At 42.4% G+C, this 20,555-nt stretch overlaps 1 protein-coding gene across 2 annotated transcripts in view; it reads right to left on the reverse strand.

The window, feature by feature from the left end:
• Window positions 1-115: 115 nt before the first annotated feature.
• Window positions 116-20,555, reverse strand: part of camkk1a (calcium/calmodulin-dependent protein kinase kinase 1, alpha a) — a 53,027-nt gene continuing 32,587 nt past the window's right edge. Inside the window, exons 6-17 of one of the 2 annotated variants that reach the window (XM_084073262.1) lie at window positions 20,379-20,512; window positions 18,872-18,908; window positions 18,233-18,254; window positions 16,045-16,133; window positions 12,247-12,446; window positions 10,435-10,488; window positions 10,092-10,165; window positions 8,316-8,403; window positions 7,284-7,412; window positions 6,237-6,340; window positions 4,579-4,626; window positions 116-3,998 (exon numbers count right to left, since the gene is read on the reverse strand). In XM_084073262.1, coding sequence (XP_083929388.1) covers window positions 3,929-3,998; window positions 4,579-4,626; window positions 6,237-6,340; window positions 7,284-7,412; window positions 8,316-8,403; window positions 10,092-10,165; window positions 10,435-10,488; window positions 12,247-12,446; window positions 16,045-16,133; window positions 18,233-18,254; window positions 18,872-18,908; window positions 20,379-20,512 — 1,049 coding nt within the window. In that variant the 3' untranslated portion in view covers window positions 116-3,928. The remainder of the gene's footprint in view (window positions 3,999-4,578; window positions 4,627-6,236; window positions 6,341-7,283; window positions 7,413-8,315; window positions 8,404-10,091; window positions 10,166-10,434; window positions 10,489-12,246; window positions 12,447-16,044; window positions 16,134-18,232; window positions 18,255-18,871; window positions 18,909-20,378; window positions 20,513-20,555) is intronic. The other variant, XM_084073263.1, reaches the window with a different exon arrangement.

Here is a 20,555-nt window from a genome sequence, read left to right on the forward strand (position 1 = left end):
CCAAGGTCGGCTGTTTGTATCGCATGTCATTTTTTACAAATAGCATACAACGGTAGACAGACACAAAAGCAGTGACTGAATATCAAGTAACTGATATTTGTTTTATTGTCTTTGATTATGTCTAGGTGTACAAAAGCATGCAAAAAATAGCATTTTTATCAGTACATATTTACATTGTAACAAATGCATTCCATATAGGGGTGCCATGCCTTTTTTGTATGTAGGATTCGACTTAGGTCAGTGGATACATTCAGAGACATATGACACATTACAGACATCCAAAACCACAGTGACAAAAGAGACCTTCAACACAGGTATCAGGACAGTTACATAACACATAGCAGCAATCCATGGCTTAACATTATGTACACATTCCCTTTTACACAAATCCTCTTCCAATGCATACATGGAAACAAGTGTGTTGATGAATGATTCAGTGTTTAACCACTTACAACCTACTTATATACGTACTTTATCGACCGGGTCCTGCAGTGGTCGATACGTTGTCTCCTCCTTTATTTTGCTCTACACCACATCTCTTCACCAAAAATATTTCTGCCGAATGTTTACCTATTTTAAAATGCCCAGAATGGGGATGCTACGGTTTATGTGGTTAAGTACTGCAGTAGCAACATGAAATTAACATGACAAGGTATTAACTGTATACTTTTCCACAGTTGAATGATTCAGGGGTGATCTGTTGTTAGAACAAGGGTTCCCAAACTTTTCAGGCCGCGACCCCCCAAAATAATCATTTTTGAACTGGTGACCCCCACCCTGACAATCGCTTGGATTAGTAAGCATTACATTTACTTGGTTCCTCAGATATTTTCACAATGTTTGCCTCTTTCTTACGTAATCTTTGACAATTTGGTATCAAAAGGTCTTAAAAGTAATACAATTGTAACTTAAAGGTTTCATGACATCAAATGTATTATTATTATTTTTTTCCAATATTTTTTTAGGTTTTCTGACCTCAATTACACCCAAAAAAAACAGAACTTTGAACATTCAGTGGATTTTCTGCGGTCTGGGTTTTTCTGAATTGGGCTCAGAAAAGTGCTGTGATTGCCCCGTGGACTTTGACATCACAGTCCATTAATCCCGCCCCCTCTCCTCCCCGCCCCTCCCCTTTGGGGGGGCGGAGCAGAGGCGATGATTGACAGCCAAAATCCCTCAACAGCGACACCCGCAGGCAAATCTTTAATCTTTAAAACCTTTGAAAGAAATGTGCAGATACCCTGTATACTTAAACTGTATGTTGGTTTCTTTACTGTTGAGTGAGAAAACAATGTTGCACATTAAGCTAATCATCTGGGGACCCCCCAAAATAATTTGGGAACCAGTGTAGTAGAAGGCAGTGGCTCTTTGGAAGTTACTGAAACATTCCTTGCCACAGGGCGCCAAATGTACTCGTTACCACAGGAGGGAGTGTGCAAATTAAGTGATAATTGATTCCTAATTGTAATATATGTGATACGGTAACTGGCCTATATTTCTTGAATTTATTAAGAAGAAATCATTTCAGCAGTGAAAATGTGCCCCAATTGACAGTAAAATGATAATCAACAGTTCTGGGAAGAGGTGATAAGTCAGTCAAAGAGAAGTCAGTGTAATTTTGTTGCAGCGCTCATTGCACCCTTTGACTTTGAAGTTTGATGCGGGAATATAAAACCAATCTAAAACCAAGTATTAATAGTCTGCCATATGAAATTATAACAGAACAAAACTGTATGAAACCACAACAAAAAAAGGGGGGGAGGGACATTGCAAGCGCATACAAATATACTTATTGTACAGGTGAACAACGCTTTGTTCTTACTACACAGGCTATTTTTCAGGTCAGGATTGAACCAGATCCAATATTAACACGTGACTTTACAGTAATAGAAATATGAGTGCTCTATGATAAGGGTTATGAAGTATTCATGTATCTATGACAACGATGACAACAATATTGCACTTCTTACATTAACATTTTCAGTACAAACACACAAAGTGAAGTCCACACACCGTTAACAAGATTCTCACTTGACGTGTTCGGTATTTTTTCTTTTGTGAGAAGAATGTTATTTTGAGCATAACTGGAACACATCATTTGACATAGGTGGTTCAAGCAGCCCTTTGGTAAAGGTTTTCCTGCAAGCTGAGTCAGCTGACAAATTATGACAAGTTGACACCAAGTTCTTCTCAAGTCCAGATAAAAGACTGGAGGAATGCAAAAGTTAAGCTTCATCAAAGTCAAGAACTGTGAAAATCATGACTTGAAATTGCATATTCTGGGAAAAGCTGAATTGGCAAAGATAATTCATGCAGGTAATGACTATGTAGCTAGAAGCAGAAGTCAAGCACCCCATCACTTACTGTGCACAAATGTCTCAAATTGTTTTGTTTTTAGCATGCACTGAAAACAAATCATTTAGTCATTTAGACCAGTACAGTATCCAGTTGATGAGTTGATATTTTACTGAATACAAAGTGCATGACTTGAACATACAGTACAGTATAGTAAATTTACTATATGTGAAATGGAAAATTCCACAGAGTACAATTTACAAGTCTGCATTATGCTTTCCTTTTAAACATTACCACTTCCTTTCTCTTGGTTGATCCAGCAATAGTAAACCCAGGACTAAAGGCTCATTTATACCATTGTGTCGAACAACAGTGATGCATTTACAACTGAGACAAGGTATAAATGAGTCTTGAAGCACTGAACTCACCGATTCTACTCAGCCACATGGGGATGTTGCTCAAGTGAACAGAGAGTTTGTGTTGTTGTCATAATCACCACATGTAATGATTTTTTGACGGCAGTGCATAACATCATAGACGCACTATGCCTTTCAACGTGTCTTCATTAATAGACAATCTCTCCCGGCTGGCAGAATGTGGACGAAATGGAGAGAGAGTCGGCGCCTGCTCACCAACAGAGCACTTGCTTGATAATGACAAATATCTTGATGGCAGGATTACATCATGTACGGTATACACACATACATACTGTACATCAGGGACGGTATTTGCCCCCAATCACAGCCAACACCTACTTAACAGACACTCCTACCAACATGTAGGGGGCACTAGTGCAGTGACAGAGAAATATGGCCAATTGTGTTCATCGCAACCGCGCAGGAATCAAACCCTAGTTTTTTCAATGGTGGGCAGCTACCCCAGATGACCAACCAAGAGCACGGCACGGCTTCTTCAATATTGACTGCCTGGTTCCAAAAAGAGAAGTTATAGATGGCACAGACACAGGAAAACAGATAGAGACGGATAAACAACCCCCAACAGCACACCAACACATCTACTATTATGTACAGTATTAAAACAACGTGTCAGTGTAGATGGAAAAGCCCTGTGGTTTGACTTATTTCAACGAGTCTGGTGCGGTAGAGTTACACTTGCATGCATGCAATAATGTCTATAAGATCCTTGTGATGCGTGCCTGCCTGTGGAGAGGCCGATGTTCACCATGCATGCGATAGGTCAAAGTATTTAACATTTGACATGTGTTTTGTATACTTCTAGCACTGTCTGAGTGCTGCCAGTCCCACCAATAAAGTAGTGCAGCGGTTGATTTAAGTAAGATGATATATAAATTGGTCATTGAGGTGCTAACTGCTAAGAGACCTGAGACAGAAGTGAGGAATTGAGGAAGGTCCCTGGGTAAGGAAGGATCATCTGATTTAGATAGGAAGAGACAGAGAAAGCGAAGAGCAAGCCTGAAGGGGAGGTGATTTACCACCATCTGCAATATATAGGATTTAAAAGTTGAGTGTCTGCGCAGCGCCTAGAAAGATGAGCCCAAAGTGCATTTCAGAGTTGAAATGGAATGTAAGGTGAAGTGTTTTTGAGCATACTGTCTTTGAGCAAATGGATGAGGAGGAGAAGTGGGCGTCACTAGAAGCCAGTCTGACTGGACTCAAGAGGGCTCATCTTCATGCAGGTCCTCCAATTCGGCTTCCCTAGCTCCATCTCCACTGCTTCCCTTCCTGAAAGATGGGAGGAAAGAGAGATAGATTAGTCAGTAAAATGGCTGTTTGTACAGTATATGATCGCTTCTGCATACGTATTTGAGCTGGAAAGCTGCTCGCTCTGAAAGTTAAGTAAAGAAAGAATTATTCACCATGGCTTTTCCTGCATGGATTAAGTTATCTGCATTATTGAGTCAAACACAGTAGAAACAACAAGGGAACACACAGGCAAACGTTGTTTTCCTCACATACTGTAAGCTCTGACTCATACTGAATGAATGAAGGTGGGAAAACGCCACAACACTCTTGACCCATTTAACACAACGTTAAATGGCAGCAACACAGAGATGACAAGGATCTCAGGATGGTAGATGGAGAACAGGCTCGTCCCCATACTACTCATGAGAGGGACAAACAGTGGCTGAGGGGTATGGTGTGTGTGTGTGTGTGTGTGTGTGTGTGTGTGTGTGTGTGTGTGTGTGTGTGTGTGTGTGTGTGTGTGTGTGTGTGTGTGTGTGTGTGTGTGTGTGTGTGTGTGTGGTAGGGGTGGGGGGGTAGATTTGGACAGACAGCGTGCCAGACCACATTGCACTGTTACCTTAGTGAGGGGTGAAGTTTAAAAGAGGGACGGAGGGGCCACGAATCCCTGCAGCAGGATGAAACAAACAACAACCCTGAAATGTCACAGGTGAGGGCAAAGGTCACCTACGGAGGCCAGAGAAGATTTGAGGAGTTTGTGCCACACGCTCTGCCAAATAGCTGCACCCCCGATCGGTGACCAGCTCATAACCTTTGTTGAACTGCGTTGAGGTTTGAAATTTAGTGGCTATAAATGGTTCCTGGTGCTATGCCTGTACATAGTGCTCATGTTGATCTCGGGCTTATTCCTTCCTTTGTCAGCAGGGGGCAGTAGTTCTCCAAAACAAAACCTCAGAAACCATTCTCCTCAGAAAGCAGCCTCTAGCTCTGAAAGCCTGGTGCAGAGGCAAAGGAGCAAACCCAGGGTTTGAAATACAGGATTGCTACAGGGAGCTTGGCTCCCCTGAAAGAGACACAAGCTCCTCAGAAAGCCTCATTTGAGAAATTTAGGGGATATATCAATTAATATTTTCCTGTATATTTAGGTTAAAATGAAATAAATCATAGGCTAAAAGTAAAGCACCTCACTTATCAATATGCATGTTTATTCATGAAAAACAATTTCTGATCATGTGTCTCTAATAAACACAATGTTATCTGCTGCTGTGGCCATCCATCCATGGGTGCTCACTCAACGCATGTTACGCACATACGTTGTCTCTCGAGTGAATGTTTTCTAGTGTTTGATGTCCATAATAGTCATAGGATGCAAACTATGTCTGTTTAACAAAGTCATGCAAACCATAGCCTGTCCACTGCACGTTGGCATTTTTATTGTTTAGCGGAGAGCAATTAAATAAAACATTGTAACGATGAATACTTTTTCTGTTTCTCTGTTGTCCCAGACTAAATATTCTCTGTGTGAATTGAAACGTGTCGATAGTATATTATTTGCATGTAGACGGGTACATTCATGTATGCACATGCATGTATACAGTACCCTCTACCCACCCCTCCCCTCAAACCCAATCATATACTGATCCTGCCTATGCACTGGCGGAATTACAGTATAATCTGCTATTACCGATGACCCACAAACAAACACATAGGGAGGACCTAATACACAAGCAGAGAGACAGCCATAATACAGATTATCTTCCAATGGCATAACACTGCACTCCATTGTACATGCTCCAATTTTCCCTGGGTTGGATAAGGGCATGATGGGAGATCAGCTCTTCGCCCTTAAAAGCTCTCAACCCTCGACAGAAGTCGGTGGCAAAAGCACTGTGGTGAGTCGGTCTCATTCTAATAACCTTGAAAGTTGCAAGAAGCCCACACAGAAACACTTATAAAAGACCTAAGCGCCACAGCATACGGTACGAGACTTATGAGTTATGGTGCTATGGCAACAGACATCAGCAGCTCCTGCTTTAGAAATGGATGCTAGCAGGGACAGTGGTGAGAGTCTTTAACTAGCACCAATGTCAGGCAGGCAGACTGCTAAATACCACACGTGTATAACAAGTCAAAAGACAACAGGACTCTGTGTGTGCGTGCGTGCATGCATATATTTGGGAGGTGACTTCGGTCTTCGGGGATTGAGGTATAGAACAGTGGAGTGTAGACGTTGGGTAAGTCACAGGTTGTTTAACTGTGTGTATTTACTATACTCACATGAGCAGGTTCCCAGGAGCTGACATGGACCTCTCCTCTCTCCTGCTGGGAAGCTCAAACGGGTTACTGAAGGAGCGCTTCCTCAACATCGCCTTAACCAGGATCTGAAATGGGATTATGTGGGCAGGTTGCCAGTAGTGTAAACACCAGTACATACAGTACAGGCTCGGCGTTTGTAGTGTTAACCTTTTCAAAGCAGTGCCATTGTGCAAAATCTGCACACGCACACCCCCCCCCCCCCCCCCCCCCCCACACACACACAATGGCAGCATTGCTTATGCATAAATCCTGCCAAAATTATCTGCTACATCATATACATTAGTATCTGCTAGCTAGCACTAAGAGCAAATTTCAGAGGTTTAGATTAAACACACTGATAAGTCAGGATAAAATAATGGCTACTGGATGAAAAGGAGTACCACCACATGCCCATTCTTTTGTATGTTTAGTACAATAGCACTAGCTAAGCGAGGAGCCACTCTAATTCATTCACATTTCATTTCAGGAGATAAATGCCTGGAGTTTGCATATACATGCATATGTGGCGAATCAACGGGCCAAGATAGAACACAATCTAAACTCACTGGAGGTTATTTCACATTTAAAAGTCAAATAACCTAACCCTGTGGTTCCCAAATGGTGTACTGCTGTACCATGAGACAAATCCAGGTGTGCCTTAGTATTTTGAGACAACCACTGATGGTGATACAAAATGTTTTTCATTTACTAATCGCTGTAATTTCTGCATTTACTAATACAGAGGCAAATTATATACCCTAAATAATATACATATAAATATAGGGGTGAGTAGGGGCAATACAGTCTACTGCGGCAACTCCTTTGCTTCATTTATACTCCATAGGACTGTGTTGCACGCAGAAAACAGAAGATCTACAACTAAGCTCATGACACGTCGCAAAACAAAGTCTAAATGAGGCTAATGAAGTGATATAGTCTTCATGGAAGTCACAGGGAGGGAGAGTGTGCTAAATATTCCATTCAACAGGCAGTTGGTTGTGAACATGCCGGGTCCTGAGAGGGTCTTACCACTGCTGAAAGGCTGGGGACAAACTTGACTGAGTTCTGCACCTCCTCCTCAGTCACCTCCACCACAGAACAGTGTTCTTCCTCAAGAGGCAATGGGTCAGTACCTCCCTGGGTCACCCACGGGTCCAACTGCACGCACACGCACACACACACACACACACACACACACACACACACACACACACACACACACACACACACACACACACACACACACACACACACACACAAACTATGAAGCTCTCGGGATACCAAGCTTGTAGATTGCCTATTTTCGTATGTATAATTTAAGCATAACGATAACGGCCATTGGATGTATAAGTGTAAACATCTCTATTGTATGTACTCGCTCACATTTTCTATGATGCCACTTGTGGAAATGGATGTGCATGTTTGATGTACCTTGAATACATTGTGTTTGTATAATGTGATTTGTATTGTGTCATTGGTCCCAAGCTAGATCCATGGGACCAATGACACAATACAGGTTTTGCATGTACTGCAGTGTGTGTGTGTGTGTGTGTGTGTGTGTGTGTGTGTGTATGTGTGTGTGTGTGTGTGTGTGTGTGTGTGTGTGTGTGTGTGTGTGTGTGTGTGTGTGTGTGTGTGTGTGTGTGTGTGTGTGTGTGTGTGTGTGTGTGTGTGTGTGTGTGTGTGTGTGTGTGTGTGTGTGTGTGTGTGTGTGTGTGTGTGTGTGTGTGAGAGAGACTTGACAACCTAATTATATATTCCTTCACAAACAGTGTGTTTGGAGAGAGGGAAATTCACTGATCACATTGTGTCATGGAAACGACAAAGAGACTAGGGAGCATCCTTCCTCTGTCCTCTACCAGAAAACCAGATTAACTATCTGCTCTATAGAGACAGACAGGTGCAGTCATGCCAACATAGTGTTGTTAATGAATCCCACTGTAAACTACTTACAGTACCTAAGTCAACACCAAACGTCTAATGAAGGGTGGGGGGGGGGGTTCTCATGGTTGATGCTCATTGTGTTTAAAACCAATGACTTCAGCCTGGGAGTGTCTCTACCTTTATCTCTGGGATAGTGATCCTGATGTCTGGGTCCTTGTCTAGCATCCGTAAGATCAGAGTCCTCAGCTCCTCGCTGATCGTTGGTCTGGGGGGGGACATGGCAATGTTAACATTGAGCTGTGAAGGGAAAATGGGGCTGGTTGCAATTGTAAACAAACAATGCTGACTTTTGGGGGGGCAGCAGGCCAGCAGCGTTTACTTTTTGAATGCTTGAGATCTGATCTCATGGAGATCGTAAAGCAAAGCAAGTGAAGGTCATGTTGTTATAAAATATTTCCAGTTGTGAGCTAAAGCATCAAATACAGTGTATTAATTCACAGAAAGGTATGAGAAGGTGACATCACTTGCAGTTGCAGTTGGCTATAGCTTATAACCATAAATACATGAAAATTGTCCAAAGACACAAAGACAAGGCATGGTACAAAATATGACTACGCACCATAACAGCAGCGGTATAGAAATTGAATGTGATGATATTGGTAGCATAAACAGCTGTACAGCCATCAATTCTAAACAGATCCTTCAACTGAGACCCCCCGCCAGGGCTGATACATGTGGCTGGAGGCTGGAGGACGAGGTAATACATATATTGATTTGTATAGAGATGTTCCATCTAGTACAGGGGATTTGCTCTGGAAGCAGGATGAGTGTGCTAGCTCCCTACCAGCATCACACTAGGGGGAAGACACTCATCATTAGCAACATGACAACCAACCCCAGCACATACTTCAGTTCCCACTCAAAGCCCCCTATATTTACACTTGAACCTCTCCCTCTAAATTCAATTAAATTCAATGGGGCTTTACTGGCATGAGAAACATACGTTACATTGCCGAAGAAAGTGAGATATAAAAGCAAAAAATGTATGTACAATCAAAGATAAAGAAATGGGTAAAAACATATAGCAAAATTATAATCAAATATAGTAGGTAAAATTAACTGCAATCAGGCTGCGAACCATGTTCCACCCACCTTCTGGGAAAGAAGTCTTTTTGCAATCTTAACAGTACACTTGCCAGTAAATTTAAGCTTGTGTGTGTGTGTGTGTGTGTGTGTGTGTGTGTGTGTGTGTGTGTGTGTGTGTGTGTGTGTGTGTGTGTGTGTGTGTGTGTGTGTGTGTGTGTGTGTGTGTGTGTGTGTGTCAAACAGGATAATTGGTTGTCAATTTGGGTGCTGAAAGTGAAAATACTGTATGGTCTATTATAACTAGTAAAAACCTCATTTGGGATTTGATCAGGACATTGTCAATATATTTGCAGTTCTCTCTCTCTCTGGATACAAAAACAATTCTTTCTCTTTTCAAGTTGTTATACTGTAGAACTTGATTTAAAGGTCTCACTCTGCCTGTTCTCTTACTTAGAGGGGAGCTGAAATTTAATTTAACTGAGGACCAGTTTACACCCTTCATGACCCCCCTACCCCTCTCTCTCTCTGCTGATTAGTTCTTGTTCTCCTAACATTGGCTTTTCCACCCAGCCAGGTAGTTCTCCATTTTTTATTTTAACCTGCCGGTTGTGCAAAACAGGACAAAAACAAAGAAACACCGGTATTTCTAATGACAGCACAACATGGGTGAAGTTTAGAGCTTAGAGCAAATGCGAGACATTGAGACAAGATAGGATATTTGAGATGGTACTGCGGGTACATATAGGTGAAGTGACCTCACTGTGAACAGACAAGGAAAGAATGGAGGGAATGAATTTCCCTTGGGATCAATAAAGTTCTACCTGTCAATCTAAACAAAGGAAAGAAATGACAAACTGATAGACTTACTCTTCTGGGAATTCCACACACTTGCTCCTTATCATGTTGTGCAAAGCTAGGATGTAGTCATCAATGAATGGACACTGCATGCAGGGAGAAGGAAAAAGTGTGAAGATACAAAAATCTGACACTGACTACAGCAAGATTATGTAGGGACTAATCATAACAATAAATCATAAAAAAGGGGTGGCCCTATTGACATTCTACCAAGGCCGACAAATGGTGTTGCTAATGGGCATAGCATTATAGAAAACAACAACCAGCCAGAGATCACATTAGCTGAGGCTTGTGGGTCAGTTGAAGACAACCTATAAAAGAGGGACAAATGGTCAGAGAAAGTGTGTTGACTTGCCTTTCCAAAGACAAAGCAGTAAAGTGTCACTCCCATTGCCCATACGTCCAGCGCCTGCAAGGAAATACCAGTAGATAGGTTAAATGATTGGTAAAGTGTAAATCCAGACACAAACCACAGACATTTAGTCACAGGATGAAGTTAACCACACATGGATGGAATTTCACAGATCTGTAAACACACAAACGTGCCCCACACAAATCAATGCCTAGTCTTTTTTGGGGAGTTTTCCAGCCCGTAAGAGATGGATTTGGTTTCAGATAGCCACGCTAGGCTGCCGCTGGGGCCATCCATCAGTCTCCTTGCCACTCTCTCACACGCTTTCACAGTAGCAAGCAATCTGTCTCTATGGTGTGATGTATAAGGCTTGACGACAGTGGCTTGGACCTGGTCAATCTATCAAAGAGCCACAGACTCCTAGCCAGTCTTTTTGACTGGGATACCAGTCCTACATTCAGACGTCCTGAGATTGACATCACTGGATTGCCGTGACCATTTGATGATTAGGCTGATTGACAGCCTATGATATGCTTGCAAGTGTTCCCATGCTCAGTGCGGACGTGTAAGCAAGCCACAGCACTTCTCAGAGTGGACACAGGCGGCTTTCGCTGGCCGGTGCTGGGAACAGGGCTTGGAACAGACAGACAAGACTGCCACAGCTTGTTTCTAAACAAACTGTTCATTGTAGTGTGTGTGTGTGTGTGATCTGCATTTTTTTAGGCTTTTTTTTTCTTGCAAAAAATGCCAGGGATAAAGTGGTTACTGGTCTGACCAACGGCCTTGTTTTTTTTTCTGTCTCTAAATAGCTTCATATCACATTCAAGAATTGAGATCTCAAAAAGTACATACAGTGATGATAGTGAACACAGAGCAGTCCTGAGCATGGCTTAAACACAGCCTAATCACATATAGAACAGACTACTAATCAGAGAAATAGTGGCTCACATTTTCCTTAACAACTGTGAGGTCCAACCGCCTAAGGCACTCAAAACCCACTTAGGCCCTGATGGGTTCTGCCCACAAATCAAACATCTATTCTGGTCCGTAATTTCTGGACATGCAGGGGCTTTCCATGGCCGAATCCATTAACCACAGGAACCCTATTGGTCATTCACTTGAGTCCCCCAGGGGTCTATCCTAGGCCCCCTCCTTTTGTCCTTCTACACTGAATGTCTTTGCGGAAAATAGCCTATCTACAAGCTCACAAGATCGCCTATTTCCGGCGAATGTTCGCCTCCAGAATAGGGATGCCAAATCAATAAGCCTAAATAGTGATTACCATCGAAGGCTTCAGAATGAATCACTATTTTGTAAAAAGATCAGAGGATGACAGGAATGTGGAGGTGGGTGCGGTCAACTTCAATTGTTCCTAAAACGGCACATTACAGTAGCTTATTTTAGTGTGGTATAATGCTGTCCATTACTGAGAGCAGCGAGGACAGATTATAAAGGCATCTCAGCTGGCACTTACTGCAGTTTACTAGACTGGTGCACCCCTGCGGTTATTGTTATCATGGCAATGGTTATGTTAACATTTATTATTAGGCAAACAATGGAACAGGAGCGCACACCAGTAGATCGGAGGTGCTGGCTACGGGAGATATATACAGTATATATAACTGTTTCAAAGAAAAGAGGTCGCACAGCTCGTAGCCACGATGCAATAACTTTTTTTATTTCACCAACGTTTCGACACAATAGGTCTTCTCCAGGATTCGAAACGTTGGTGAAATAAAAAAAAGTTATTGCATCGTGGCTACGAGCTGTGCGACCTCTTTTCTTTGAAACATTTATTATTAGACAACAACTCACTTTTCCACTGAAGCTTTGCCGTTTGTCTGAAAGGGCCTCTGGAGCCATGAATGCAGGAGTGCCAGCAGTACTGGAGAGCAGGGCATCACTGCCCTCAAACTTGTTGCTAACTCCAAAGTCCGCGATTTTCACATGGCCATCGTCCCCCAGTAGCAGGTTAGAGGGCTTGATGTCCCGATGCACTATCTTCTGGTAATGCACTGAGAAAAGGGAGAGAGAGAGTGAAGTGTCATATTCCTAGAATTAGGCTACACCAGCTCCAAATGGCCCTTGCGCACTACTGAATCATGGATTATAATCCAGGTCCAATGTTGTCTCGTAATGTTTATATCAACCACATGAACTCTAGAGTTGCTATTGAGCTGAGCATGTTGTGATAGGCAAACATTCTGTGAAAATAGCAGATGTACAAGCTCACAACACGTCGCAACTCGATGCGTTGTGAGCTTGCACAGTAGGTATGCTATTTACAGCAAAGAGATTTGTTGTAAACTGAAGGAAACAAATCCGGTGATAAGCTTAGACTTTTTACTTTTTACAGGGGCCAGTTACAATTTGCAGCCACCTGTAGGTGCTCTTATAGAGCGTCTTTTGAAGGAGGGTAAGGAGTCACATTGTTTTATGACTGTTGGTCATAAAACAATGTGGCGGTGTTCCACATTCTGGCGGCATAGCAGAATTTGACCCCATTTTTGTGCCGAAACTGGGTTCAGTGAGATCAGTGGGGCTCCTTCTGGTGTTATGCCTGTGTGTGTCCTTTACGCTATCGGAGTAGTCCGGTATCGCTGTTTTCTCATTTATCAAAGTGGTGTAGACCAAATAATGGGCGTACGGCGAGATCACCTAAACCATAGATATTCAACTGGCGGCCCGCGGGCCACGTGCGGCCCGCGAGGAGCTTCCTTGTGGCCCCTGGCCATATTCCAAAAATTTGAAAAAAAAAAAAAAAAAAAGTTTTTTTTTTTTTTTTTTTTTTTTTTAATTTTCATAATTATTATTTATTTTAACTTTAATTTATGTTATCAAAGTTAAAACAGTACAAATTATTTATCCTTCATTAGTTCTTTAAAGGCCATCTTTCATTGGAACTTAACTTAGAACCTTAAATAGAACCGAATTAGACCGAATTAGACCCGAAAAAAGGTTGATTTATATTGGTCAAATAGAACCGAATTAGACCCGAATTAGACCCGAATTAGACCCGAAAAATTTCGCGCGCGTGCACGCGCGCGAAATTGTGTGCACACATGCACGCGCGCTGCGCGCGCGTGCATTTGCGCGCACTGTGTGGCCCCCAACTCCAAATTATTTTGCAATTGTGGCCCCCTGCCTAATCTAGTTGAATACCCCTGACCTAAACTGTCGGCATTTATCATTCTATCGTGACTTTGACTTCAGCATACGGCCTGCTCAGATCTCACGTCTAGTCTGAGGGCGAATATCCCTACAGTAACTGCTCCTGATAAGCAGGTTGGTGCCTTGCATGGTTTGTGTATGTGTTGAAATTGTGAATGGGTGAATGTAATAATGGACATTGTAAAGCACATTGGATAAAGGCACTATTTAAATGCACTGACCTTGACTTGACAGCGCCAGTATAAAAAAAAATTGAGTTCCCTCTAGGTAGAGAGGGAGATTAACATCTTCCACTTAACCCATTCAATCCAGGAACGCATCCGTGTAATTTTAGATTTGAGCTATAACCATTATTTTATACTTTGGCTATTAAAAAATAGCAGATATACAAGCTCATCGTGCGGCAAAGAGTGCCGCGCAAGAGCTTGTAGATCCGCGCATCAGGGGGGTGATGCGCGGAGCCCTGATTCTAAATTTCGGCGTTTTCCGTAGCGCGGCACTCGGTGCTTGTATGAGCTTGTATATCTGCTATTTTTGAATAGCCAAAGAAATCTAAAATGACAGAGATGTGTTCCCGGATTCAATGGGTTAAACTCTTGTCTAAGTCTGAACACTTGACAACCATCTGAGGCTTAACCGTGGACTCACCAGTGATTGGTCACGTGGTGCCCTCATGTCTAAAGAGACCAATGAAAGATTAAACACTTGACAATACAGGCCTCAAGATTTAAAGGAGCACTTCACCCTTTTTTTAATACCTTATGTCATATAATTGGTCCTCCTCATGCTCGTCACACAGTGAGAAGGCACCATTTCTGTCTACTCACTGACTCTTCATCTCAGAAATGTGGGCTGTGGACAGTTCAGAGACCTGCCTACCGATGACATCATTGATGGACACAAACGCACGCGCGTGAGCACTGCAGTCCGTGCACGCACGCACAGAAAATACAAAAAAATGGGTGAAACTGTGGTTTTCAAAGTGGGGTTCCTTCAGGGGGTTTCAAAAGGACCTTTACAGGTCTGATGCTGCGTTCACACTGGCAGCAACAAAGATACAGGCTACCATTCCTTTTCAATGGAAGCCAGTGACATGAAGATACTGACTTTTGTAAAACAGCTACAAAATCTACAACAGCGACAAAGCTACAAAAAAAGATGATCTGGTTTCAACTTCAGCAACAAAGCTACAAATATGCTTTGTATTTTTTGTATCTGCCAGTCTGAACGCAGCATGCAACTCTGAGAGTGTACACATTTGTACACTCTCAGAGTTATGGGGGTCCTTGAAATAAAGAAAACACTGGTTTAACCCATTAAGACCTGGAACTGTGTCATTTTTAGATTTGAGCTAAAAAAAGCATTATTTTACACTTTGGGCTATTCAAAAATAGCAGATATACAAGCTCATAGCGCGACACCGAGTGCCGCGCTACGAGCTTGAAGATCTGCTATTTTTGAAAAATCGTGAAAATGTGTGCAAATCTTCTGAATATATATATTTTTAAAGCGAACATTTTTTACTCAAATCTTTGCTTCTGGGGGGTCCCTGGAACAAGATATTTTGATGGGGGTCCGCGGCCAAATACATATCATTTTGGGGGTCCTTGACATGAAAAAGATTGAGCACCACTGATATAGAAACATACGTTTTTCAGAATACTGTTGAGATTTAGGAGACATGTAGAATCGGCTTCAGGTGGGTAAATAAATGACATTGTTAAACTTTCAGATATTGAACTGACCATAGTCAATTGGGTGCATCTCAAACCTCTGAGAGTTGTTATTGATCTACACCAGTGACTGAGCTCATGGCCCTGTGAAATGGATCTATTTCAGTCAAATGAGGGCAGATCCAAAGAGAAGCCCTTTTACTGATCTGAAACTCATTACTGATTAGATTTATGACACAAGCCAGGCCTCTAGGGCATGGCCATGGAGAGACAATAACTATTTGACTAGTGTTCGGTTAGGCACACACACACGCACACACACGCAATTTGATTTATCTGTTTCAAGGACTGTGAGAGATGCTACATCAATTATTATGGTTATTCTCTCTTAATTATTTTTATTTTCAAATGTCCTTTTATGGTGTGTTTATTTCTGCTCTGTGTCTTAATATAGTGCTTCACAGGCAGGTCAGTGTTCAAATATCTAATTAAGCCATAAGTCAGTCAATAAAGATTTGATACTGTACTTGATGTAAAGCACTATGAATTACCTTGTTGTTGAAATATACTACAAATAAACTTGCTTTCTGTCATACAGTTTAAGTATTACAATTGTCACCATCATTGACAAGAAACTAAACCAACCAAGTCAAAATCCTTGTAAGGGCCCATTTTTACCCCCTCAGAGTAAAATGAACACTCCGGGTTTCACTGTGTTATTGCCTTATTGGCCAATAAAATGGATTCCGATTCTACATGTTATACTTACAATATTCTATGCCAAGGATGATGTCTCTGAAGTAGAGCCTGGACTGCTCCTCTGAGAAAGGACTGTCTGTGGGTACCTCCATCACCGGACTGAAAATACAGGAGGCAGTCAGATAATGGACTAGATAAAAACCTAACATGCTGACAGTACATTAGAGTAAGACCCAAATAAAGAGCTTATCACCCTCACTGGCATTATTGAAACCAGAATTCTATTGAAATACAGAGTCCACCCCACACCTCACATACATACAGTACAGTGGCCATTTAATGCCCAAGAACATCTCTGTATCCAATCTGTGCACTGAAATCTTGTCAAAACCCCATTTCAGTATCTATTTGAAAGTGCAGCAAATAACTCACAGGATTAAAAATCACACCCTGTGTGAAGGAAGCGGTGCCTTTGGGGCGGGGCTTAACTCATTTCAGTTCGTCCCTATTGGTGGTCTGAGTCGACTTACCAAATTTGTACTTGGTAGCATGCTGCAAACTGGAATGGTGGCTGTTTAAAGGCCAGCCAATGGGCAGACAGAGGGGGCGGGGCTTAAGTAATTACAGTTTGTCCCTATTGGTGGTTTTAGTCCATGTACAAAATTTGTACTCCCTAGCATGCTGTGAACTTGAGTTATGGCTGTTTAAAGGCCAGCCAATGGGAAGACATAGGGGACGGGGCTTCAGCAATTCATGCTCGTCCCTATTGGTGGTCTAAGTCCACATACCAAGTTTGGACTTGGTGGCATGCTGCAAACTGGAGTTATAGCTGTTTAAAATCCCGTGCTCATCCCGTGCTTGGGGGTCCCTGGACCCCTCTTTGATAACTTCAGCAATTCAGGCTCGTCCCTATTGGTGGTCTAAGTCCACATACCCAATTTGGACTTGGTGGCATGCTGCAAACTGGAGTTATAGCTGTTTAAAATCCCGTGCTCATCCCGTGCTTACACGGACATAACATACGGGGGGGGTCCCTGGACCCCGCTTTGATAACTTCAGCAATTCATGCTGGTCCCTATTGGTGGTCTAAGTCCACATATCAAATTAGGACTTGGTGGCATGCTGCGAACTGGAGTTATAGCTGTTTGAAATCCCGTGCTCTAAACGGGCGGACGAACATAACATACGCTGGGGGTCCCTGGACCCCTCTTTGATAAGCAGTGGCACGTGTGGGCAAAGAGAGGAGAGATGGCATAGGCAATGTCCAAGTCCGTGTGTGTGTGTGTGTGTGTGTGTGTGCGTGTGTTTGTATGTGTTTCTTATTTGCCGTCAGGATCATACGGACGGACGGACAAACGGACAAAGTCAGGTGTAGAGCGGTTGGCACCGCTAAAAAGGCCAGACCCTCACTTGCAAATGACTTCTAGACATTTCAGTGCAAATCACTTAACCCTCCATGATTCAGTCAACTAAAATCTAAATGTAAAGTAATCTAAAGTCAATCTAAATGTAATAATGTGTGTAGATGCTCTGGGTTAACCCGAGCTGAAAGCAGAGATTATTCAGAGTCAGACAGATCAATATTCATGAATAAAAAAATGTGTTTCCCATGTCAAAGAAGTATTTCCTAAAACCAACAGCGTATGAGTGGTGGTAGCCTGGGTATAGTAGTAGTGTGAGTAGTGTTACTAGTGGTCATCCATCTCCCTGCTATTTTGGTGCAACACTGTTGTACGACAAAGTATAAAATCAAACTAATCAATTAAGTTGATTACAAAAAAAACAAATAGAATTTCTTTCGCGTCATTTCATTGATACTGTATGTAAAAAGAAAACGAACGATAAAAAAAAGCGCTCCTCAATTCATGGAAAAAGTAATCGATAGAATTATTGCTAAATAATTGCTAGAATAATTGCTAAATAATTGATAGTTGCAGCCCTAATTTACAAGAAGAACGGCACTGGCTTTCCGTCCTCTTGACGTGCTTGGTAAGCGGGTAGCCCTCACGTCAGAGCGAGTTTCCCTGGTGACTTGGAGTGGTTCCACAGGTGAAAGCAGTAAATGAAAACATAAGCACATAATGAAGCCATTGGAAGTCTGAGATGAAGCTGAAAGCCAGCCATCTCCCAGGCAGCTCCCAGTAATGACTGAGGCCACAGCAGGGGGTGTGGTAAGGATACTGGTGGGGTCAAAGGTAAAGGGATGGCGTGGATAAGCATTTATACATAAAAAAAAATAGGACATGAGTTATACGCACCCCTTGTGCATTAGCTCGAACACTGTGTGGAGAGAGAGAGAGAGAGAGACAACACAGCAATAGATAAGTCCACGTCCTTTGTTTTGTCATTCGTACAACTCTGTTTGTTGGCACACCTTAGCAGCACATCGAAACCACTTGATGAGGCTTAGTTAAATACCACTAGGCTATTAGCTTATTAGGCAGATGAAGAGTTTGACATCTCACACTAGCAGCTGTACCGAAGGATCATTTATATTTCTTCCGGTGTCCAACGGTTGCATCGTACGACAAAAGCGTAAATGTTTTCAACTGTAAAAAATGTGTTGATACTTTTCTTCAGTTGAAAATATACCATTGTTATCATACAACGTGGTTGATCGACGGTTTGACAAAATGTAAATTAGCGTTAACAGTTCCGTCAATAGTGACCTGGCATTACTGATGGAAGGATTCTGTATGCATACTGCATGAGCCCTGAGGTGGTGTAGAGGGGCTGAAAGATGATCTGCATTACTAAGTTATGAGAGTATGCATTTGGTGGCATTTGTGCCAAGAGCCACAGGGTGAAAGAGATAGATGGAGAGATACAGAGAAGGCAAGAGGGAGAGACAAAACTATATAAGGAATATATGAGAGAGAGCATAATGGTGGGCATACCCATGTGAAGATTGTCCTCTGCAGGGTCATCCAACACCTGAAACAAGTCAAAAGTATCCATTGTTATGAGTGACAGCATTTCAACAGCAACCCTACAGGTTACAAGTAGATGTTAGTGTGGAGCATGACATTGCCTCTCCCTGCTTTAGCATTAACAGGGCTCTTTATTTATTTACTGGTGGTGTTCATTTTGTGATTACCTGTTCAAATCCACTGACTACTACTGTCTACTAGTACATGTAATAGTTTTATATAGGTTCAGAATCTGAACTCAGAAAGAGTGTACGAGTAGCAGAAAGTCATTTTTACTTTTAGCCACCCACCAATGTGATCACTATCCACAAATGTAATCATATTCTTGAATTCAGGGTAAATACTGAAAAAGGAGGAGCAGTCTGTTCTCAACCATCTGTTGACACATTTCAATCTTTTCATCCCAGCCTCAGCAGATTAGTCCATTGCCACGGTCCAATTTAGAGAGGTGTCCAAAAGAAGGGTGTGTGTGTGTGTGTGTGTGTGTGTGTGTGTGTGTGTGTGTGTGTGTGCGTGCGCTGCAGTAGTGGGCACAACAGAGCAGAATGTGTGCTGCAGTAGTGGGCACAGCAGAGCAGAAAAACGACTCCACGTTATACTTAAAACTCATTTGTCCTGGCTCACTCAGCGTCTTAACCAGCCAGGCCTTCCCACTGACTGCCTACCTGTGCTGTGCTGTGCTGCACAAGCCATCTGGCCAAGACTGAGGAGCTCTCTGATGATGTCACCGGGGAGCAGTGGGCTCCAAGTCTATCTGCAAGTCAGCTCTCATCTTCCAAACCTTCCCAACCATGAAGCCTAATTCATGGTTTAGCGACAAAGTATTAAAAAAATAAAAGTGATGAGAAGTCAACACTTTCTATTCATTTGAAAATAAGTTGTTTTTGTTGCACCTTGTAGCCGAAGCATGAATCAGGCTTAGATCTACAGTACAAGCCAACCTGAATCTGTCAGTGAATTTTCACAGCTCAGGGTGAAACATTTTTTTCTCTCCAGCATATCATGTATGGTCAACGCTGTCAACCACATGAACCCTAGAGTCCCTATTCTGGGCATGTCATAATATGTGAATATTCTGCAAAAATAGGCAAAAATAGCTGATCTACATCTTCATGCTCACAATGTGTCACGCAATGCGACACGTTGTGACCTTGTAGATATAGCATTTTCGGTGAAGCGATTTGGGGAAAAAGGAGCGAGTAGACCATTGGAGGACACCTGTCAATGAAGTATATAAAATAATAAAAAAAAAAGGTGCAGTGAGAGGCCTGTTATCGTCTGTTTGGGTCACACCAGTGAGTCATGTTGAAGAGATATGACCGTAGTAGGGTAATCAACTGCATCTACAGTGGAGAATCTAATGGTAGATTTGATGGCTTGTGAAATCGTATACAAGAAATAATAAATGAGTGTTTCATTTTCTGGGTTTCCTCTTGGAGAGACAAATAAAAAAAACAAAAACAACACCACCAACCTCCACAAGTTTAACTACGTTTAGATGGTCCAGTTTTTTTAGAATGGCAATCTCTTGGTAGACCCTTTCAAGCGGTGCTAAGACTTTGGGCTGCCCTCCCTGGGCTGCTTTGGGTCCTCTTGGGGGTGGGCGACCTGAAAATCACCACACAGAAACATAATGATAACTTCCTTGTTC

The sequence above is a fragment of the Gymnoscopelus microlampas genome (assembly GCF_963454915.1).
Source record: "Gymnoscopelus microlampas genome assembly, chromosome: 12".
Lineage (NCBI taxonomy): Eukaryota > Metazoa > Chordata > Actinopteri > Myctophiformes > Myctophidae > Gymnoscopelus > Gymnoscopelus microlampas.